The sequence below is a fragment of the Solanum stenotomum genome, chromosome 3 (genome assembly GCF_019186545.1).
Source record: "Solanum stenotomum isolate F172 chromosome 3, ASM1918654v1, whole genome shotgun sequence".
Lineage (NCBI taxonomy): Eukaryota > Viridiplantae > Streptophyta > Magnoliopsida > Solanales > Solanaceae > Solanum > Solanum stenotomum.
In genome coordinates this window covers 8674703-8699728 of record NC_064284.1, presented here as the reverse complement: position 1 = coordinate 8699728, position 25026 = coordinate 8674703, and the positions used below count along the sequence as shown (strand labels likewise).

At 32.0% G+C, this 25026-nt stretch overlaps 2 protein-coding genes across 6 annotated transcripts in view; both read left to right on the top strand.

Annotated features, from left to right (window-relative positions):
* Positions 1-2029, top strand: part of LOC125860890 (calmodulin-binding protein 60 B-like) — a 102595-nt gene extending 100566 nt beyond the window's left edge. For 3 of the 5 annotated variants that reach the window (XM_049540928.1, XM_049540931.1, XM_049540932.1), the window contains exons 6-8: positions 649-855; positions 944-1123; positions 1204-2029. In XM_049540928.1, the coding sequence (XP_049396885.1) occupies positions 649-855; positions 944-1123; positions 1204-1746 (930 nt within the window). In that variant the 3' untranslated portion in view covers positions 1747-2029. Of the gene's footprint in view, positions 162-239; positions 401-648; positions 856-943; positions 1124-1203 lie in introns of all 5 variants that reach the window. The other 2 variants (XM_049540930.1, XM_049540929.1) reach the window with 2 other exon arrangements.
* A 16626-nt stretch (positions 2030-18655) lies between these two features.
* LOC125860889 (calmodulin-binding protein 60 A-like) lies at positions 18656-24405 on the top strand. The gene is made up of 8 exons (XM_049540927.1): positions 18656-18745; positions 19113-19164; positions 21758-21816; positions 22147-22589; positions 22658-22818; positions 23066-23272; positions 23361-23540; positions 23621-24405. The coding sequence occupies exons 1-8, from the start codon at positions 18657-18659 to the stop codon at positions 24161-24163; spliced, it is 1734 nt and encodes a 577-aa protein (XP_049396884.1). The 5' UTR covers position 18656; the 3' UTR covers positions 24164-24405.
* The last annotated feature ends 621 nt before the right edge of the window (positions 24406-25026 follow it).

The window sequence follows — 25026 nt, the reverse complement described above, 5'->3', positions numbered from 1 at the left end:
TTTGGAAGGAGGCGTTGTTTCTGTCAACGAAATTAAATTCAAACATACTCCAAAGCATATGAAGAAGTTGAACGTGGTAAAGCTAGGAGCAAGGGTTGTCGATCAACCTGAAGTGATAGAGGCCGTGACAGGACCCTTTACTGTCAAGGATAAACGTTCAAGTGAGTATTATATTTCTACTTAATTAATTACCTTCAATAAACTGAATAGTGAGTCAATTTGAGTTATGGTTTTCACAGAAAGCAAGAAGCGGTACCCTCCATCACCAACGGATGATGTATGGAGACTAGAGCATATTTACAAAAAAGGTGCTTTCCATAACCGGTTGACTGAAAACGGTATAAAAACAGTGGAGGATTTTCTAATTGAACTCCAAAACAATCCTGAAAGGCTACGCCATGTAAGTAGTTTTCTAATTCTCTGTCTAAGAACATTTAAAGTTGAGTGACTCTCTAGGAGAAGAGTGCATATCTCTGCGCAACTTGTGATATTTTGTGGTGTACCTACACGTACTGATTTCCTGCATCTGGATCTGTTTAGGCCAATTTACTGATAGTATTTCTCCAGGTTTCTGCCTTAAGACAGTTAATATTTTTCTCGCTTCAGTAAGAAGCAATACAAATGAGTTTTTACTTTTTGTGACTGTAGATCCTTGGCAAAAGCATGTCTGAAAATTATTGGAAAAAAGTTACAACGCATGCTAAGACTTGCAATCTTGATGGAAGGAAGTACTTGTACCATCGTCTCGACACGGAACAAAAATTTACGGTGGCGTTTGATGTTGCTGGTCAGGTGATGTGGTTGGACTCAGGGTGCGGTTTACTTCATTTCAACATGCTTCGTGATACTCAAAAGGTATATATTTATCGATTGATTTTCATGTATCTGCTCATCTGTTGGCCCATTTTTAGTTCCCTGCTTCAATTTTTGCATTGACAAACAGGCGTATGCACAAAAGTTAGTGGAAATTGCATTTGTAAACTGGGAAAATGTTGAAAAATCGGACAACGAGATTTCTATTAACGTATCACCCTCTCCGAGGATAGGGGGCATGAGCAGATGTGACCTAGGAAATTTGGTCACGGTTGACGAATGCCAGTCTTTAGAGTTTCAAAATACTTCAGTGAGTACCAAATTTATTTGCTTACTACACTAGTAATACCCTGAAAATCTCTCTGATTTTGCAATGAACGTTTGATTCAGGGAACAACTGAAACTAACCGGTGGATAGACAGTGCTGAATGTTCTACTTCTTATGCAATTGCTGACCGGCAATCAGTGTCTGTTGCTATCACTTCTCCTGGGCATTCAGGTTTAGGTACTTGGGAGTATCTGGAATCCCTCAATTGTATCACATCTGCGATTTCAGAATCAGGAGATCATTGGGAGGATATTAACCAATTAGTTATTTCTGATGCAATTCAATTTGATGATAGCTCATATAGAGAGCTTGGCCAAACCAACAACTCTGCTGCTGAAACAGATGCGACACAGTTTCATGGATTGCAGCATGGTGATACAATGGATCTTTCGCAAAATCAATTCATTGTTTCAGAAAATGTGCACACTTTCATTACTGAAGATGGCACAAATACTAATCAACAACGCCAAATGAACAACGTTTTGATGGTGTACAAGAAAAGTTGGATGAAGATATCTAGCATACTGAAATGGTTAGAACTGAAGAGGTTTGTTAAACTTAAAAAGCTCCGTATGACCAAGAAGCGCAAATTAATTTCCAAATAAGCCACAGCCAAAACAACAACCACTGGCTCTGTCCCATTTAGCTTTGGTGGAAATCGATCAACAGTCATCAGAGTTCTATAACGTCTGATGCTAATTTCATCTCTAATTTTAGCTCATCGCTGAAATTAGTGTGTATGTGTGTAATGTTTATGAATATCTTGTGGTCATGTTTCAACATGAACTATTTGACACATGCTTTACATTTCCATTACGTTTAATTCATGTCACGCCCTTTCCTTTTTAAGTCATTTCAAAATAAATGTTATTTTTCCTTTTTTGACAATTATTTAATGACACCGTCTCCACTTATTTTTCTAAAAAAATATTTTCCACAAAAATATTTTTCTTCGTGCCGAGCACATTGCAACAGTAGTTTCTTTTTGTATAACTTACATAAATCTCATAGTGTAAAATTTAAATTACATCATATCCCTGCTTTTTTCTATTTTACAAAAATCCCTTAAAATATCAGCCATCCGGATACATTAATTGTGATATATTATAAATGTGATTGTTGCGCTTAAAAAGGAAAACAAAACAGAAAATCATATTAAAATCCCATAATTTATGCTATTCAATTCCTCTTTAATGTGTCAATCAGAGAAACTAAATCCTAAAATAACAAATCAATTCAAAATTCAAAATTCGTGTTCATCTTTGCCCTTGTTTCAATGAAGAAACTTTCAAGTAGGATTCAAAACTTTTGTTTAAAATTTGATAAGATACATAATGAATATTTTGATTTTTGACCGACACTTTTGAAGGAAGAAAAAATCGGAGATCGTAGCTTTTGGGTTCTTCGAATTCTACATAAATCTCACTATGATTGACGATCAGGCCTGGGTTTCTTTGCCAACTTTCTTGGTATTTTTATTTTTGTGTTGGTGGTTGCTTATCATCGTGTGATGGCAAATCTCAAATATGAAGGCAATTGAAAGTTGTTATTTTATAATTAGCTTGGGCAAAATTAGTTATGTTTATTTGCTATAACTTTGATTTTCGAGTTAAAAGATCTATAACAAAAGGTATGGAACACATATTTGTGTGCTTTAATCATAGTTTTTTCATTCATGAATTTGTATATTGATCGATAAGTCATGACTTTGACGTATATGTTATGGGTTTGCAGATCTGTGAGTTAAAGTGTACTGTTAATATAAAGTATCACATATGTGCATTTCTTTTTTGATTTTTAAATTTGTATATGCATATATAAATCATGATACATTACTGATTTCAACTTGATTCCATTCTAGTTTGATGTGTATGTAATGGATTTTTCTAGATGTGAGTCAGTGTGTTGTTACTATAACGTATTAGATACATATAATTTTTTTTTTTTTTTATGTATCAATATATGAATTTCTTTATCAATATATGAAGGTATGCATAATATATAAACTATCGTGTATCTGGAGTTAGTTATCATTACGTTGTTGTGTATCTAAAATTGAGTTGATTGATATGTGATGTATCTCTAACTTTCAAGTGTGCGCAGGTTGTGGGCGTTGTGGACAAGAAGGTCACAATTGAAGAACTTGTACGTTCTTTTCGAAAGAAGATTGACAAACTCTTTTTTGAGACTACTTTTATATTTTCGATACATTATTTTGAGATTATAGATTTTTCAGTTTTTTTGCTTTTTCCACTTTTACCTTGATAGAACATTACAATTTACTATCAGTTGATGAAATTTTGATACAATAAATTGAAATGTTATAATTTTGAACCTTGTGTTCATTTTTGTAACAAATTATGTTTCATATACCTCTTTTTAAAATTATGTATCATTAGCTATTTGATAATAATGTACCAGAGTTTGTGTTTGTGGAGATGGTACCACTTAATATGGTTCAGATACATTTTTATATAAATCCATATTGTAAATAACAACTAACAATAATGAAAGTTAAAGTCAAAATAAATAACTTTTTAGAGAAACACTCTAAAATTTGAGTACGAGTATCTTAAAACAATAAAAATAAAAAATTCTAAAACTAGAGTTAATATATCTCAAAAACAATAACACTATAAAAAAAAATCTCTAAGAACTCATAGATAATCTCTATTCAACATTAACCAAACCGTCTTGAGTTGATGCTGTGAATTGACTCTTAGGCCTTAGTTGATACGTAATGACAACAAATAGTAATTGATACTCAATACCAAATGATGTTGTATACAATCTGGCAGATATTTGAATCTACTACAAAATGTAACATCATATATTCATAATATGATAGTTAAGTATCATGTGTTCAACTATTTTAGACTATGATACATTGTTCTGCAGTTTACACCCATTATATAATTTGAACTTTAGTCTTTGATACATTGATCATAAATATAAAAAAATGGACTAAATTTAGGGATTTATTTGTAACAAACTGACATTTATTTGAATATGATACAAAATGTAAGATCATATATTCATAAAATGTTATTTAAGTGTCATATGTTCAACTATTTTAGATTATGATACATTGTTATGCATATTACATTCCATCATATAATTTAAACTTTAGCCTTTGATACATTAATCATAATATATCAACAAAATAGACCAAAATTTAGGATTTTATGTGTAAAAGCGGTAGATTTAAAACAAGATACATAACAATATGATACTATATCTTTAACAATAATGTATCAAATTTAAAGCAACTAACAACAGGGGAAGACAAAAATTTAAAACAAAGAAATAGATACGAAATGAACTGATATATTTGAATATCTTGATATAAATGTATAAGTCGAATACATTGATACAAAAGTATATCAACGAATAAATACATTTGATTTCTTTGATACAAGAAGTACAATAGTGAATTGATACCCTTAAATATATTGATACAAATATCTTATAATGAAAAAATACACAAAAATTTCACCAGAAACAACAAAAATACATCCCGATCTAAAAAAATCGTAAAAAATACATAAACAAGTTGAAACACTCACTCCCCATCGTGTTAGTCATCAAAAATATATACACAAAATGAAACACTCACCCATAAACATAGTCTATTAAAAACTCATTTGATCTCACAAAAAAAAATATACACCCATCGTTAGAGTATTATGGTACAATGAAGATGATGGAGGAAGAAGAGGTTGAAAACAACAATGGCTGAAGAGGAACCATGACGTGATTAACTCAAAAAAATACAAATTAAAAAAAAAGTTACTTAATTGTAAGAAATTCTGAATCGTTGGAGATTCACATTAAGAATCGAAATCGATTTGAAAAAGTTACTAAATGAAGGAACCTGATCCATATGTTTCAAGAACAAAAACTGAACAATTTTTTTTTTGAAGAAGACAACAATGGAGTACAATCCCTACCTATTCAGATGTTTGGAATAGATTGATGGGAGAGAAAATCTTTTTGAAAATCAAATTGATTTAAAAATTGTAACTGCTGAGAATGTAGAGTGAATTTAGGGAGAGAAAAAAGGAGTGAAATGAGGAGTGGTAAACGTGGGTTTAGCTAGTAAATTTTATGTATCCAAAATTTTTAAGAATTGAGAGAAATAAGGAATTTGTGAAATATTTTAAAAAGGTAAGAGATAAGTGAAGAATAAGATAAGTAAATGTGTGTATATAAGTAATTTTTCCTTTTTTTTTTGTCGTGAAAAAAGAGATGCCCACAGCAGCTCCATTATTTTAATTTGGATCATCTAGAATTTGAGCTTTCCAGCTCGTGTGATTCTATACAATTCCCTAATTTTTGGTCGTATTCGCCGTCTTAGAATAACCAACTTTTGTCTTCTTTTTTTTCAAGAAATACTTGTTGTTTCAACTTACCAAGAACTTGTTGAGAATCTCTTAACTATACTCATGCCAGTGCTCATTGCTACAAATTAAATTATACTCTCTCCATCAGGGGCGATTTTATGTGTAAAAATAGGTCATCGGAATCTGTGGTCATCCGACTAAACTCGATATATTACTTGTATAATTATTAAAGAACATATTAAATAAACACTAGTGGAACCTGTTCTTAAAGTTGCTGGATGGTTCAATGGTTTGACAATCAGATTTTAACACCAAGGTCTTGAGTTCAATCCTAGCCAGCCACGAATCACTTCAATTTTTTTTAGTAACTAATAACACTCATTTTTTCAAAATAAAAAAAACGAAATTCTACTAAAGCAATGGTGCACCCGTTTTCTTGAAATCCTGGATTTTCTATATTTTACCCTTGATATTAAATTCTATTCTCTATATCATTTTTCAAGACTCAATTAGTGATCTAAAACCAAAGATAAATTGGAGGCCTAACTTTTAATTTATTTTTATATTATTTTAGAGATGCAAAGTTAATTCTTTTTTTTATTGAAAAAGCTTTATTTTTTCTATGATCTTAAATTTTTATATATATATATATTAATTTTGTAATCTTAAACATATTATGTGGAAGTTAAATTTAAATATTGACAACAAAAAAAAGAAATTCTACTGTTACTAAATAAAATGAAAGACACAATACAATTTTTTTAAAAAAGAGGACTTATAATAATTCTACTAGTATTACTAAACAATGGGGCCTTCAAATTTTAATGCCTAAAACGAAGGCCTCATTTTTAAAGACACTGAGCCGCCCGCCCTGCTCAATGTCTTGATCTATATTTACATTCAATTTCTATTTGAATATAATCATATTAAACACAAACGTGAAATTAACTTGGGAACTATGTGGCATTTAGATAAGCTTATAAACTTGTGGTTTATAAGTATGGTAACGTATTCTACGTGTTTGATAAACATCTAAACTTCTTTTAAGTGAAGTGTTTACAAATCCAAAATGATAAATTGGTCCGTCCCAATATATAATTTCTTTAGGCCTTATTAGCACTTTTAGTTTAATTAAGTATCTATTTATTGCATTGTATTTCTAATTTTAATAGTCGTCCCCAAATAAGAGTACTCCTCTCTCTCAATTCTAATTTCGTTATTTATTCTTCTCATTTGTTTACACTTTTTAGTTGATCAAATCAATTGGCCCCTCCAGACAGAGTTCATATTAACTGAGCTGTCCAGGTCTTTTTTTATATATATTTATTTTTTTAATGTGATTTTTAATTACTTTATAATTACTAAGAGAATAGTCAACAAGGTAATAGTGAAAAGTAACATTTTAATTTTTGTCTTATTGATTGGATTTCATGTCATAAATCTAAATAGGTATTTAAGCATCATATGAGATTTGTGATAATGAATAAATAAATAATGACTTGTGAATTAAGAGAGGTATTCACATATCGTATAATATTTGTGATAATGAATAAATAAATAATGACTCGTGAATTAAGAGAGGTATTTAATTATTGTATGATATTTGTGATAATGAATAAATAAATAATGACTCGTGAATTAAGAGTAGATTAAATAAATCACCTAAAATATAATGTTTGATGAAATAGCTCGAAAAGTTGCAAGAAAAGGAACAATTTACCCATCCGATTAAACTCAATAATGCTTTCGCCTTAACGTCCAACCCTCTTCCATCACTTCAAAAAAAATAGAATAAAATTCGTCTTTAATTTATTTTGTGGTGAATTTATGTGAAGTTCGATATAAAAATGTGAAATTAACTTACGTTACTTTTAGATAAGCTTATAAACTAACATACAAGTACGATAATTTATTCTGTGTTTGATATAAATGTCTAAAAAATGTGTATCATAACAACTTATAAATAGAAAATGTTTCACCATCTTTAACAATAAAGATAATTTCATAAACCTTTCCTGAAGTTTGGAATTATAACGCATATCTCTTTTGTGATAATAAGTATTATATGACTCTCTCTTTTTTAATATATATATATATATATATATATATATATATATATATATAATGGACATGTATATATATCTCTGTGTCAATTTTATGTCTTCTTTTATTTTGGATAGCAAAATGGGGTTTGGGATAGAATTCTGTCATTAATTGTTGAAGAACCTTTATTTTCAAACATGTTCGTATTCATTGTTTCCTTTTTGAATACCAACAATGAGGCAGTCAAATATTGTCATGTTTGGGCCAACTTGATCTTATAATATTACTAGATAATGTTGTTCGTGCTATGCACGGGTCCAATAATATAAATAGTATGCTTTGGGGCTAATAACCGAGTTTTTGAAGCAATTGTTTGCGTGGATAAAGGAATAAATTTTTTTTTTATCACAAATCTGTACTTTCTTTTGCTATTTAAGGCATAATAAGACTACCCACATACAACATTTTGTAAATATTTTATGTTGTCAATTATCATGATTTATAGTATTTTTACGATAGATTCACTTCAAGAATCAGTGGAATTTTTTGTATTTTTTTCAAAACATATTTTATGTTGTCAATTATCATGATTTATATTATTTTTACACAAATTTTAAATATAAAAAAAAACAAAAAAAAAAATAAGACAAATAAATTAAAATGGATCCAATATATGTTATTTTTGTTGTCTCAATTTATGTGACACAAATGAAATTTGGAGAGTCATCCAAATTTTCATATTTTTTTTAAAAATGTTTTAAGTTATTAATTATTGTGATTTATAATATTTTAATGTAACTTTGAAATAATGTACATTACTGGTCACTTTGTCCTAATTTATGTGATATGAATAAAATTACAAAATTAACCCTTTTAAAATGTCTTTCACATATTTTAAGTTGTTAATTATTATTATTTATAATAATTTTTTGGTAATTTTAAAATGATATGTGTTATTTTTTCTGTCCCAATATATGTGAGCCTGATAGAATTTTGTGAGTCAACTTATTTTATTATATACCTTCTAAATATTTTATATTGGTAATTATTGTAATTTTTAATGTTTTTTAAGTCATTTGTCAATGATATATGTTGCTTCCTTGGTTGAGACTTTTCCATTTGTGAGATATATATTTAAAAGTCCCACAAGTATAATATATAATATTAATTATTGGGAAAAGTCCCAATCTAAAATATTATATATTATACTTGGGCCTAAACTTCCTTTTATAATATAGTAGAAAAATATTAATTAAATTAAATGAGACAACATTTATATATTATTATTTATTAACTTTAACTTGTTGTCGATAATTGCATAATAGCGACATTTTTGGAGAAAGAACGATTAGATAGAGGAGTTCATTTAATTATTATTATTATTTTAAAAAAAAAGGAGACTTGATATAAAAGTCAAGCAAATAAGATATACTCATGTTCCTTACTTGTCCATTTTGACAAATCAAGAAATGACAAATTATTTTTACCTATTATACCCTCAATTAATGTCACGCCCCGAGCCTACACCCTGGACGTGGCTGGCACTCGAGAACCATCGCTGGCCCAAGCGAACCCCTGGCCTAGCTTACTTACTCAGCGGAAGACTTAAACTCAACAAAAATAAGTTTATATAATAAACTAGAATGTTATAAAAGAACATTCAACTGCCATTAAGGCAAACTCAAGTCTCAACATGGAATAATGACAATGAAAAGACTAAAGAACTAACACTGACTGTCTATGAAGCCTCCAAAACAACTGAGATGGATGTCAGGATAGGACCTCCGATCATCCTAACGAAGGAAATAATGAAAAGAACTAAAAGCAATCAAAGAGTACTCTTCCGGAATGCAAGGAGGCTCACCACTGACTCTAAAGTGCTCAAGTGGATCAACGGTGCGTCGGATGCCGATCATAGTTACCTGCGTCTGCATCATAATACGATGCAAGCCAATTGGCATCAGTACATTAAATATACGAGTATGCGAGTTGGAATGCTAAACACAACATATGCTTGAAGAGAATCTGAAAGAAACTGAAGAATTTACCTGGTTCAACTCAACTCAACCCAACATAACTGAACCCATTTTAATATAAATCAATTTAAAACAAGTGCAATATAAAGAAAAGCTATTTAAAACATGATGTCAACTCTGTATGTATGCAAAGATACAAATAAACTTATGTATATAAAAATACAAAGTACTGTTGTGGGAATTTCTCTAACCGACAACCATCACATAAGAGCTATTGTGATGATACAACGATCTCCATCACGCTGCCAACGCATCTTATACTTTGCCACAGGTATAAGATCTGAACTACTAAGTAGATCCACTAGTTTATGCGGAAAGAATTCATCTACAAAGTATGACATTTTTCTACCCATGATGGCTAAATGGTTTATGGGGGCTATGAGTTGTCTGAACTCTCCCCTATATCCGTGCTCAATACTACTCCAAAAAATATAATAATATTAGCTCTTATGTTTAAAAACATAAGTCTTCTGTGATTTGAGATTAGTGCTCAAAAACTTAGCTCAAAGGCTATCTTGGAAATCAAAGTTTCCCCTCTTGCTTCATTTAGAAAGTGATTACTCTTTTCTGAAAACTAGCCCGAAGGCTCTTTGGAAATCTCAGTTTCCATTCTTATTTAAATGTGAAAACTTTTATAAACTCTTTGGGAATACTTAGTTCCCTTATAGCTTTTTGAGAAATAAACTCAACTCTTTATTCTTTGCTTAACTTGAAACTTGAGTCTTAAAAACAAAGTTAAAACATTGTTAAAGACTTTTGAAAACCTTAAGAACCTTACTTTGATTTGCTTCTTAACTTTTAGACTTGACTCTTAACTTCTTTTGACTATGAACTTAGCTTTCCTTGAATTGAATTATGGATTCAAGGCTCATGATCTCATGTTTATTAATGATTTCATGATGTTTAGATGTACCTTAGAGTGTTGGAATAAACTAGAAAACATATGTACATTGCTAAGGAATACGTACGAAAAGGTGGGAGACGAATGAGGAGAACTGACTTTTCTGGCGCTTTGAGAGGCGCGGGGCGCCAACCCTCAATATTCAGAGACCAGTCTGGGGCGTGTTGGCTGGCGCGGCGCCCCAAGGGTGAGCATTCAGAGACTCTTTTAGGGCGCGCTGGCTAGCGTGACGCTCCACCCCTATCCCTAGGTATTTGACGACTTTTGTTCTCCGTTTTTCATCTCTAAGCCCTCTAGACTTTAATGGTTCTTTCCTCAAACACTTAGAATCATTAATACCATCAATATACAATAGATTCAACTCAAAATTTCACCCGAAAACATGAATCAAATCATCAAGAAACTTCAACAACGCAACCCACAAGAATTCAACGAAACTTTCAATAATGATCATTAAGAACTCAATTTCTAAACCTTCAAAACTTAAATTTTGCTGAATTAAATCATGGTTGGCACTTGGGTGAACTAACCCAACTCTATGTGATCTCACATACCCTTTAGGGATCACCCCCGACGAAATCCACAAGCTATCTGTTGACACTCAATTTTGAACCTCCACGATATAAATTAATCATTGAGCTTCTTAAATTCCAAACAATTTGAAATAATTAGTTTTTATAAAGTTTGAAATATTTTTCAAGTATTTGAAGTAATTTTGGTAGGTTTTATAACTTTTAATAATCAATATGTTTTTATATAATTCGTTTATTTTATAAATATTCAAAAATCGTATCAAAAAGATTTTGTTTTAATCAAATATTTAGTTAATTTGTTTAATTATTCAATGGCCTATATTTTAGGTTAATTAGTTTATAATTAAGTTAATTATTTTGTTTTGTTAAGATTAAGAAGCTCACTAATTAATTATATTAATTCGTCGTGTTTATTTTAGTCGATTTTAAATTCAATTTGTTTTAGTATTAAACTTAAGTTGACAAGTTTGAAATTCATTTGGTTTTTTTTCTAATTCAAATATAGACATCTCTTGTCCCATTTCTTGGATCGATTTTCAAGAGAAAACTTGGCCCAAAATTATACCCATCAACCCATTTTCCAATTTTTAGTTCAATTTACCAGCAACCCATTCCCTGCGGCCCAACAACAAATAATTCCTAGCCCATCCCCACAAACACCCACCCTACAATACTTATAGCAACATCAGCGTACAACATCACCCGACCCCTGTTTGTTCTTCTTCCTCGCGCAAACCCAGAAACGAACAGCGAATCAGACACTCAAACCAGTCCAGCAACGTGAGCATCCCAGAATCACGACCCAGACCAGTCGCGTCGCCCTCTCCTTATCCCCTTTTCATTTTTGTATGCAAATCGTACTCGAATCAGCCAGGTGTTGTAATCTCGCTTGTTCAATCGGCCTTATTCCTCAAATCAAACGACCATCCTTTTGTTTCCATTGAAGAATTGTACAAGAGTAGTACTAAATCAAGCTGGCACCTTATCCTTAAGAGGAATTCGAATTTCGAACTGAAAAAACCCTTCCTGTTTTCCTCCCTAAATCTGTCCAATCTTTCCCTAAATCCCCTTTTCGTTTTTGTATGCAAATTGTACTCGAATCAGCCAGTTGTAATCTCACTTGTTCAATCGGCCTTACTCTTCAAATCAAACGACCATCCTGTTGTTTCCATTGAAGAATTGTACAAGAGTAGTACTAATTCAAGCTGGCACTTTATCCTTAAGAGGAATTCGAATTTCGAATTGAAAAAACCCCTCCTGTTTTCCTCCATAAATCTGTCCAATCTTTCCTATAAATAGTATTCTGTAACTAGAGTTTCTGAGTTGTCTGTTTGGAAACTCGGGTTTCCACTGGAATTTCTCGTGTGGTGGTTGGAAAGCTCTTTCAAGCTGGTTCGTCCCATTCGCTGCTCCGAAGAAGGTAATTTCTTTCCATTCTGATATTGTCGCTTATTTTTTTACCTTTATAATCGGATCGTTATGGGTTGTTTGAATCGATTGCTCGTTGTGATTTTATCTTGATACTAAATGATATTGTTGGACTCTTGAAATGAGTTTTTACTTTGGGCCGGCTGACTAATATTTTGTATTACCTTGCTTGGATAGTTGTGCTGATCGAGTACGCTATAGTTCTTGTTCATACTACTGTCAATTTGAGTTACTGGTTGTTCGCTGCAAAGAGTTCAGATTGGGGTGTGTCGTGGATCCATAGTTTCGTCCAATTTTCATGCTCGTATAAGGTTCTGCCCGTCCATGTTCAATATGACAGGTTCTATTTTAAAATCTAGGCCCAACTTTTGGATAACCCATTAGGTTCTTTGATTGAGCTCAAGCATGAAAATCATAATCTGGGTGTTTCGACATGTTCTGTCGGGGACGATTTGGCTTTAGTCTTCGTTGTGTATTGTTTAGCTTTAGCCTTTAGCTTGGTATCTTTTAAAACAAATTGTAGCTAATGTAATAAAAATTGCTTTGAGTTTCGGTTTATGTTATTTGGTCGTATGAACTCTTATCAATCCTAGCATTTGTGCTCATTAATTTTTTAGTATTTCGGTAGCTTGTGAATATATGAAGTATGAATGTATAGTCATTCATTTATCATGATTTTCTCATAGTTTGCATCAATAACCATCCGGAGTAATACCGTTCCTTTGTTTACTTGGATATGAATACAACCTTTCCTCAATTTTTGTAAACCGATGCAATACAACATGATTAGATTTTGTTCCAAAAATAATAAAAATGATCATGATTTAATATAATATCTAGAGTTTCATTTTCTTCGAGAAGAGTAGTTGTGGTATCTCTTTTAGTAGAAAGAGTAACTTTGTAAAATCTGAAAACAGTAGCATACTATTCCCTATAGCATGTCGTCTGATAAATGAATTTGATGAATTCTTTAAGTGTGATCATCTTTCTTATTAACTTGTCATTTGTGGGTGGTCAAGGAGTTATGTGACTTGTTTTCATTTGTTTGTAGCTTGTCAAAATTGATCATATTTGTAGTTTCTATCCCCTAGTTGGTTAGTTAAGGATCATTTAAGTTAAGTTCAATATTTTGTTGTAAATGGTGCTCAATTGTTTCTTCTTTTATTTTCGGGTTATTCAACTAATTTTCTCCCTTTCTTTTGTTACATATGACATCAACTCGAGTCTATTCGGACTCCACCCTTGCGTATCTTTGAGTCTTTCGAGTCATCCTCATCTTTGCGGTGAAAAGGAAGCTGGCGTACAGGTCTCGAAAGCAAAGCAACAGTCTCGGAAAGCCCGAAAAGGGGCTATATACAGTAATATACACTTGTATACAGCAGTATACACTAGTATACATGGAGAATATTGATATATAGGTCCAAAAATTGAAATAAAGGTGCTGGAGTTTGAAGTAGGCTGTATACGTTTGGTATACAGCCCAATATACACAAAATAGGCTGAGATACAACCTGTATACAGCAGTATACATCTAATGCATACCAGTTTCTTTAGAGTCAGGACAGGTGGGCCAAAGCCCAATTCATTTGGATTTGGGCAAAAAAAACCCAAGTCCAATTGTACCTTCTTTCTTTATTATTATTCATGTTATCGATTAACTAACTTTATTTGTTTTTTTTTATGGTTAAATTTAATTAAGTTCTCCAAGATAGCCTTTCGTATTTTTTGAAGCATCTATTATTTACTTATTTATATATTTAGTTACATATAATTTATTTTGTCTTAATAAGAATAATGCCATCTTTCCCTTAAAAGTAAGAACTTAAAATTATCTTCTTTTTTTTACTTGGTTAAATTTTAAAAATTTGTCAAAGTCATTTTAGTCAAATCATCAGTAAACCGCAAGTTAGCAGAATTTTGAGGGCCTAACACCTTCTCGGAATGTACATTGAACTCGAACCCCTTTTATTTTTAATTGATTTTATTTGTTTAAGTCTTTTGAAAACCTTAAGTTTTTTTTCTTGATTTTTCACTAAAAAATAAAGTGGCGACTTTGTTCTTTCGGAAATTTGATTTCTCTTCAATAATAAGTTTAATCAATTTTTCGGAAACAAGTCATTTTTTATTTTATTTTATTTCGAGTAAAACACTATCCTTGACGAAATCGACGAATCTTGAATGTTCTTCTCCTTTCTCTTCTTTTCTCCTCTCCTCGAAGCCCTAGCTAAAGTTCACTTTTTTCTAAACTGGCTAAAATCAGACTTTATCCCAATTAAACTCCTAAAATGAATTAATTAAGTTTGGTAAGGAAAAGACCAAACTACCCTTCGAAAATTTGGTTTTAAACTTTCCTTAATTGAACAGCCCAACTTCCTGGAAGTACCTCTAACTCATCCTGAGCTAGAAGTTATGGCCGTTTGAAGTTAACCAAAAACTCAATTTTTCCTAACTTGACAAATTTCCAGATTTTCATTATTTCCAAAAATGATTATATCTAATTCTTAGCTTCTTCCTAGTTATTTCAAATTGCGAGATGTTACAATATCTCCCCCTTGGGAACATTCGTCCTCGAATGAGATTACTCTTACTAGGTTGAGGGTGTAACATCAAGTTCAAACACCCAACAAGCAATTGCAAACAAACAACATGCCCACTCATAATTTAAAGAGTACTAAGAAGAGAATTAGTACCTTGGTCTACATTTTCTCCGGACTCAAAGAGGTGTGGATATCTCTTCTTCATATCCTCTTCAGCTTCCGAAGTAGCTTCCTCAACAAATTGGTTCCTCCAAAGAACTTTGACTGATGCTACCTCTTTTGTTCTCAACTTGCGAACTTGACGATCTAGAATTTGGACCGGAATCTCTTCATAAGATAAACTATCCTTGATCCCAATATCTTCTGTTGGTATGATCAATGAAGGATCGCCCATGCACTTCTTCAACATAGAGATGTGAAACATCAGATGAACCGCGACTAACTCTTGTGGTAGCTCCAACTTATAAGCTACTTTGCCAATCCTCTTGGATATTCGGTAAGGTCCAATATACCAGGGACTAAGCTTCCCCTTCTTACCAAACCTCATAACACCCTTCATGGGTGAAACTTTTAGATACACCCAATCATTTACTTCGAACTCTAACGCCCTTCTCTTAACATCAGTGTGGAATTTCTGACGACTCTGCGCCGTTTTCAACCTCTCATGAATCACTTTCACCTTCTCCATAGCTTGATGAACTAAATCTGGTCCTATCAACCCTGCTTCACCAACTTCAAACCATCCAATAGGAGATTTGCCTCTTCTCCCATAAAGAGCTTCATCAAGAGCCATTTGGATGCTAGAGTGGTAACTATTGTTGTAAGTAAATTCAATGAGAGTAAAATGGTAAACTCACTATGTCAATAATTGTTTTCTTAATAGGTGTGTTAATTCAAAAGTGGACACTTAATTAGGGACAAAAGGAATAAAAGTTAGGGTCTTCATTTTTTAAAAGCATAATACATAAATATGACTCTTAACTTGGCTTCAGTGGACAACTATGACCTCAAACTTTGAGTGTGCACAAGTAGACACTTAAACTTTTATAAAATTGAACGAGTAGACACATGTGTCCTACATGGCATAATACACGTAGGACACAAAATTGTCATGTAAGACGTATGAGTCTATTTGTTCAATTTTATATAAGTTTAAGTGTCTACTTGTACGTGCACACCTAAAGTTAAAGATCATAATTGTCAGCTGACACCAAGTTAAGAGTCATGTTTATGTACATATTATGCCATTTTTAAAGTACTTTTTACTTGCTCTATATATTCATAAGGACACCACCACTTAATAATTTTACATTTAAAAAAGTCATCCAATCAATAATGGTTTCGTTAAGACAATCATATCAAATTATGTGGATTCATGTACTTTGATTGATGATTCTTTTCAATCATAACTAGTACTTAATAATGAATTGAAACTTTGACAACACAAAAATGGATATATCATTATGACCAAACGTCTTCATTTTCTCCAACACATTTTCATATATAGTACTTGTACGTAAAATTTGATTAAAACATGAATTTCAACCTATTTTAGTACGTTTTTCTTCCTTATTCATTAATAACCATCTTAATTAGATTGAACCATATTAATTTTCTCAAAATTAGCCTATTACTATTTTTTTTGGTAGGTTCTCAAAATCAGCTTATTATATTTGAAAAGCATAATCTCGAATGGGTTATCGTCGAAAGTAGAAAAATGCAAGTAATTGAAAAAACAACTTTTCTAGTCAATCAGGCCTCAAAGTGAGACTTCCCACTCCTAATTAGTGTAATTCAGATTCCTCAGCCATGGTCTGCAGTACATATCTCTTTTCTTGAAGAAACAATAATTTCATGGTTTATAAGCGTAAGAGGTACGTAATAAGTTAGAAATTTTAATTTAGCTTGATAATATACATTAAAATTTATTTTTAAATATATAATTCAAATTTTTAAGTTTGAACTTAAAACTCGCCAAACGGAAGTAATATTATGAATTTTGACTTGTTTCTATTATTTTGGTTAAAAACAAGTGTTTGAAAGAACTTTTTTTTAATCTTACCCCGCCGAACACCACACATCTCTTTTCGTCTAAACGTTCTATTACTTAGGGTATTTTATTATTACGAAAAATTGGACTCTATTCATTTTCTATTCTATCCTCCCTTTTTTTTGAAACCCAAGAAATAGCACAAGGCAAATGTTTAAGAAGTAGAGATTATAAAAACATACACGTCCCATGTGCTTAAGAAGTAAGAACTACTCGTAGATTTACCATAATACGGCAAATTCTTATGCTCTTTTTATAAATTTGTTTTGTTTATGTTCTTTTAATTAATTTTGAGTACTCTCTTCAGATAACCTAATCTTTATTAAGAATTTCGTTTTGGTCGGCCACGAAAAACGCGACATCCTTTTTTGGGAAATTTAGCCATCTTCCCGTCTAATTAAATAGTTTAGACCGTTTACGTGTCCGTCAAATTCCCGACTGATTAATTTTTTTTGCCAATGACAATATAATTTAGGAATTAGATACGTATCTTAAAAAGTATTGATTTATTTTTAATGAAAAAAATTACTATAATAAAAGAGAATATTAAATTAGTTAATCTCATATATATTATTATGTGGCTCAGCTCGGAGAGCATAGTATAACGTGTAACCGCAAAATACACTGACTTATTGGTATCTGTACGTACTGTCCCTTTTTCTTTGCTGAGGCATGAGAGAAATAGAATGTGTCACATTGATTGGATTTCATTTCATAAATCTAAAGAGGAACATATTTAAATAAGGAGATGAATGATAAACTAAAATAAATATCTCTCTCCTCTTTCTTATATATATATAGCTTATACAAATATAAATTATACATATATACAATTATATGACAAATATACAAATACAATTCGTCTCTGATCTCCTCACTCTCTCAATCTCGTTTGCCTCTCTCCTCCCTCTAATATATAACTATAAATCGTAATTAGCAAACTATAGCTATAACGTAATGTTTGAAGGAATCGCTTGAAAAATTGCCAGAAATGGAACAATTTAACCATCCGACTAAACGCATTAATGCTTTCCCCCCAGCTTCCAAACCTTTTTTTTCTTTTAAATATGTGTGTGCACGTGTTAATGTTATTTAAAAGAAATTCTATATTAATTATTGAACGAAAATGTGCTTCAGTACTGTAGTCTATACAGTACTAATACTAACTAACTGTAATATACTGAAAAACAGACCAAAAAAACCGTCTGAATCAAAGAAAGTAGTGTTCACTGTTCACAGTTCACACTACTTTAAATTAAATATAACGGGATTAACGCGTTTCTAAAATTTTGGCCTTGTCTACCAAATATCCCTGTTACACTGTTAAAATTAAACTAATGAGTCCATGGTACCCAAAAGTGTATCATTTAATTTGCTCAGAAAAGAAGTATAGTAATAATTGATAAACCTCTTATGACATGATTATTCCACTGTTAGTAGCTAAGCCGTCAACACGCGTCTTTCTAAGCAATAACATAGGAAATGGAGAGGTAATGCACAACATACCCAGCTCCCTCCAAAACAAAAAAAATAAATTAGTGAGTTAAGAGACATATATATATACATATTTCTATTCATTTGCCCTACATAATTATATAGATTATAGCATTCTTTTTGTTGGTTTTTCTAGATCATATATAGGTGATGGCGGCACATAATATAGACATGTTAGAAGAAGAAAACTCGAGCTCACATACTGAAACAACAAACTCTAACACTCCTCCTTTTACCAGGTAATAAAATTAAATCACACATCTTTTTTTTTTCCACATTATAAACGGATCAAAACACTGGTTATAATTTGTTGATGTAATTCATCAAATCCCAAATACGTTGTTGTATGATTTGGTTTTAAAAAATCATTTTTCGTATAGTAAAATGTACTATAGCAAGAGAACCTTTTTTTTTTTGTCTTGTTCAGGAAAAAGAACTTTTTAATTAGTGGTTATATATCTATCATCATAACTGACCAAGTTGGTTGGCATGTGATGCATCTGTTTTTATAGAAATATTGAACCATATATATGGACTATGGTTGACGTTGACTAAGTCATTTTAATTTCTGGTGTATTATTGGATCTCCATTGTTTCTTTCTGCAGACTCCTACGGATTGTGCTCGCCTTTCTGCTAGCTTTCTGGTCGACTTTTCCGGTGAGTTATAAATATTTTCGAATTCTTTATTTGTAAGTAAGGATTCGCTTTCTTTTTTGGTTAGTTTGTGTTAAGAATTTCCACATCAAAAAATGGGTATTCGACTTGGACACTCTTTCCCTCATGAGCTAGCATTTTGGGATTGAGTTAACCCAAGATCCATATTTTCTTTCTATGTGATTATGTTGGTTCATATATATTCATTTACTTAATTAGCATAAGGAATAATATATTTCTCCGATTTGGACTTCAAGTTTTGTGGTTTAATTGGCTGCAAATATAATTAACCCGACTTTTCTGTAAATTCTTCGCCTGTTTTTCACCCAAAGTTGTCGATCTATGCTGGCTAGTGGCTTGACTAAAAAAACTTTGACACTTATAATTTTGAGTGGACAAAACGAGTGAAATCTTGAACAATTCCCAGATCTAATTGGGCTTTAATTAACGTAACTACATATGGCATATTTTGGTTGGTGGCATATCTGTCTATTACAAACAGAGACGGTTTATGGGTTCGGACTAACCCATTAGCTTTTCCGTAGATTTTGTATTTGTGTTAGAAAATTAAATAAATATATATGTACATTAACTTGTGAACTTTGAACAAAATTAATTGACAGCTTAGTGGTAAAGAAGGGGCGGTGAAAATGTCTTTCACACTAGTGTTATGTGTTCAAATTCCACTTTTTTAAAAAGAAAGTGTGTTTTGCAATATATTTCTCTTCTGTCCTAAAATTTAGAATATCCAAACTCTTAATTTTGACTTCGACTCCGATTAAAAATGCCTCTTCGGGTATGTGGTTGGAAAGAAATCAATCTTTTCAGGAACACAATATCTATAATTTTTTGGATACGTACTAGCTAGATTTTTTTCTTCTATGGAGAAAAGGGCATCAATTATATGTAAACTTAAAAGGAAATTAATTAATCGCTGCAAATCAATTGTAGAATAACCCCCAAAAAAGTAAAAAGAAAGTGGAAAAGAGAGATCCACAAAAAGGATAGTATATTTGATGACTGACTGAATTGGAAAAAGACAAGAAAGTAAAGAAGGATCACACACACACTGAGTGGATAATCTAGTATAGTAAAAGCTAAAAGCTGAAGAAACTGACGCCGTTGTCCGTTCCTTTCTAAATATTCCCAGGTCAATGCATAATTAACGATATTTTATTTCCATGTGATCCTCTGTGGGTGAATATTGAGATAATTCATTAAAATTCAGGTGTTTAGATCAAAATACTTATTTAAGAGGTTGAATTAAGAAAATATTAATTAAAATTATTTTTTCCCCTCACAATCTGAATATACAAAATACTGTCTTTATTAAAAAGTTAAATTAATCAAATATTGTATTAATAAAATATTTTGAAAAATTATATGTTCGTGGGTACTGGTGATGTCTAGGTGATTGTTATGGATGTCGATTGGAGATAGTTTTGACTGATGTGGTGGTTGTGGATAGTAATTGGTAACAATAATGATCAATGGTTACTGGTAGAACATATTAATGATCAATGGTTACTGGTAGAACATATTAATGGTGATGTTTGATGTGGTAAATGGTGGCAACAATAAATAATTGTAGAGGATAATCGCTAATAGGAGTGATGAATGATGATAGAGGTTAATATTATATTGTGTGGTGAATGATGATGGAAGTTAGTATTATATTTTGATAGCTGATGATGATGGAGATGATTGTAGATAGTGATTGATAATTGTAGTAATAATGATAACTAGTAATTATGATGATTTTAGATGATGGTTAATGATATTGACGAATAACTACAATAATCATTGAAAACAACGATAGTGACTAAGCAGTGGCGTAGAGTTTTTCGTAAGCGGTGTCACTGAGAAACAAAATATATATACTAAAGTGAGAAGTGAGGAAGCAGGGTAAAAAAGACAAAAAAGTTGTATAAAAAATGAGATTATGCAGGCTTGAACTCGCAACCTCAAATTTAGATATTTGGAGCCTAACCAATTGAACTATGCACAATATTTGCTTGCGGAGTGTCACTTTGTATTATATAAGCTCTTTTTTCTGCTTTTCCCTTATAATCATATACACATATTTAGTAATTTTTTCCGAGAAGATAGTATCACGTGACAGTCCATACCTCTTCTTAAATCCGCTTATGTGACTAAGGATGACAGTTGTATGTGTAAAATAATACATGATAGTTGATAATAGTGAACGATGCCGGAAACTAGAAGTGGATAGGAATCTTTAGGGGGAGACGGCGAGAATCAATAGGGAAAGTGATTAGAGAAAAACATAATTTTAATTGCTCCTAAATAACATTATCTTTGGACACACCCCTCATGTGTGGCTTGATGTTTGTGCACATGCCAAACACAGAAATGTGATTCTTTTGGCGACGAGAGTTGAAATCGAACCTATGTTTAATTATGATATCATGCATGTTGAAGAGTGATTATCTCATCTAAAATTATTAAGTTATTATTATAGATAGTAAATGTTTAGTTACTAAATTATATTATATTTAAATACACAAAAGATCATTAATTCATCAGAACCAATGCATGTATATCAATACCTGGCTATTTAATCAACATTTTATAGATCCAGGCGGAGGATGAATCTCACTGTGAATTGGAGGAAATTTTGACTGATCGGAACAGGTGAGAAACAAAGAGCTATTAGGAATTATTTACAGAATCATGATTACCAGTACTGCTTTTAATCATGTAGTGAATTTTTATACAATTTAATGTGATTTACTACCATGTTATAGCAAATTGCGTATCATAAATTTTAGGCTACTAAATGTTATACCGTCAATGCATAGAACTTCATCTCAATATAATTTTAAGTAAAACATTGATGGCATAGAAGAAAGGCCGGGATAAAGTTTGCGTACTAACTTAGACCCTTAAAACTTTCATTGCCTCTGTAATTTCATGTTGTATTTGAGATTAAACTATATTCAACATTGTACACATATAAAACAGGATCAATTCCCAGAAGAAACTCGATCCTTGTGAATCGAAATGTTTATGTTTAAAGTTCTCACACGAGATTGCCCCAGAGGTACTAACCGGAGAGTGCATTTTTCCCGATGGTACCAAATTGGAATTGGTTGATGCCGCTACAGGACAAGTGATAGCCTCATCAGCACAAGTTGAAATATGTGTACTTGATGACGAAAATTTTATAATTGAAGAACTAAACAATCATATTATGATGCAAACAAGACGTGGAACATCAAGGCGCAACCAAAATCCATATCTGAGGTTGGAAGGAGGCGTTGTTTCTGTCAACGAAATTAAATTCAAACACACTCCAAAGCATATGAAGAAGTTGAACGTGGTAAAGCTAGGAGCAAGGGTTGTCGATCAACCTGAAGTGATAGAGGCCGTGACAGGACCCTTTACTGTCAAGGATAAACGTTTAAGTGAGTATTATATTTCTACTTAATTAATAAACTAAATAGTGAGTCAATTTGAGTTATGGTTTTCACAGAAAGCAAAAAGCGGTACCCTCCATCACCAACGGATGATGTATGGAGACTAGAGCATATTCGCAAAAAGGGTCCTTTTCATTGCCGGTTGACTAAAAAGGGTATAAAAACAGTGGAGGATTTCCTAATTGAAGTCAAAAACAATCCTGAGAGGCTACGCCATGTAAGTAGTTTCTAATTCTCTGTCTAAGAACATGCAAAGTTGAGTGACTCCCTAGGAGAAAAGTGCATATCTCTGCACAACTTGTGATATTTTGTGGTGCACCTACACGTACTAATTTCCTGCATCTGGATCTGTTTATGCCAATTTACTGGTAGTATTTCTCCAGGTTTCTGCCTTAAGACAGTTAATATTTTTCTCGTTTCAGTAAGAAGCAATACAAATGAGTTTTTACTTTTTGTGACTGTAGATCCTTGGCAAAAGCATGTCTGAAAATTATTGGAAAAAAGTTATTACGCATGCTATAACTTGCAATCTTGATGGAAGGAAGTACTTGTACCATCATCTGGAGACGGAACAAAAATTTACGGTGGCGTTTGATGTTGCTGGTCAGGTGATGTGGTTGGACTCAGGGTGCGGTTTACTTCATTTCAACATGCTTCCTGTTACTCAAAAGGTATATATTTATTGATTGATTTTCATGTATCTGCTCATCTGTTGGTCCATTTTTAGTTCCCTGCTTCAATTTTTGCATTGACAAACAGGCGTATGCACAAAAGTTAGTGGAAATTGCATTTGTAAACTGGGAAAATGTTGAAAAATCAGACAACGAGATTTCTATTAACGTATCACCCTCTTCGAGGATAGGGGGCATGAGCAGATGTGACCTAGGGAATTTGGTCACGGTTGACGAATGCCAGTCTTTAGAGTTTCAAAATACTTCAGTGAGTACCAAATTTATTTGCTTACTACACTAGTAATACCCTGAAAATCTCTCTGATTTTGCAATGAACGTTTGATTCAGGGAACAACTGAAACTAACCGGTGGATAGACAATGCTGAATGTTCTACTTCTTATGCAATTGCTGACCGGCAATCAGTGTCTGTTGCTATCACTTCTCCTGGGCATTCAGGTTTAGGTACTTGGGAGTATCTGGAATCCCTCAATTGTATCACATCTGCGATTTCAGAATCAGGAGATCATTGGGAGGAATTTAACCAATTTGTTATTTCTGGTGCAATTCAATTTGATGATAGCTCATATAGAGAGCTTGGCCAAACCAACAACTCTGCTGCTGAAACAGATGCCACACAGTTTCATGGATTGCAACATGGTGATACAATGGATCTTTCGCAAAACCAATTCATTGTTTCAGAAAATGTGCACACTTTCATTACTGAAGATGGCACAAATACTAATAAACAACACCAAATGAACAACGTTTTGATGGTGTACAAGAAGAGTTGGATCAAGATATCTAGCATACTGAAATGGTTAGAACTGAAGAGGTTTGTTAAACTTAAAAAGTTCCGTATGACCAAGAAGCGCAAATTAATTTCCAAATAAGCCACAGCCAAAACAAGAACCACTGGCTCTGTCCCATTTAGCTATGGTGGAAATCGATCAACGGTCATATCAGGCTGAAATTAGTGTATATGTGTGATCTTTATGAATATCTTGTGGTCATGTTTCAACACGAACTATTTGGCACATGATTTACATTTTCATTATGTTTAATTCATGTCATGCCCTTTCCTTTTTAAGTTGTTTCAAAATGAATGTTATTTTTCCTTCTTTGACAATTATTTAATGACACCACTTCTATTTATTTTTCTAAAAAATATTTTCCTTCGTACCAAACACACTATAACATTATCTTCTTTTTTTTCGTAGTTGCCCACAGCAGCTCCATTATTTTAATTTGGATCATCTAGAATTTGAGCTTTCCAGCTCGTGTGATTCTATACAATTCTCTAATATTTGGTCGTATTCGCCGTCTTAGAACAACTAACTTTTGTCTCTTTTTTTTCAAGAAATATTTGTTGTTTCAACTTACCAAGAATTTGCTAAGAATCTCCTAACCATACTCACTTTGTCTGTGCCAGTAGTCCATTGCTACCGAAAATTAAATTCTACTCCTACCTTTACTTTTACTTGTCATTTATCCATAAAAAAAGAAAATTTTATTTTTATTTATCACTTTTGACATATAAAATAATAATTATTATTTTTAAAATATTTTACATTTAGCATTAAATACTGATCTCCATAACATTTTTCAAGACTCAATACTGTTATATCTTTTTACCAATGTGGCAACGTTAATTGCTCAATGTCTTGATCTATATTTACATTCAATTTCTATTTGAATATAATCATATTAAAAACAAACATGAAATTAACTTGGGAACTAGCTATGTGGCATTTAG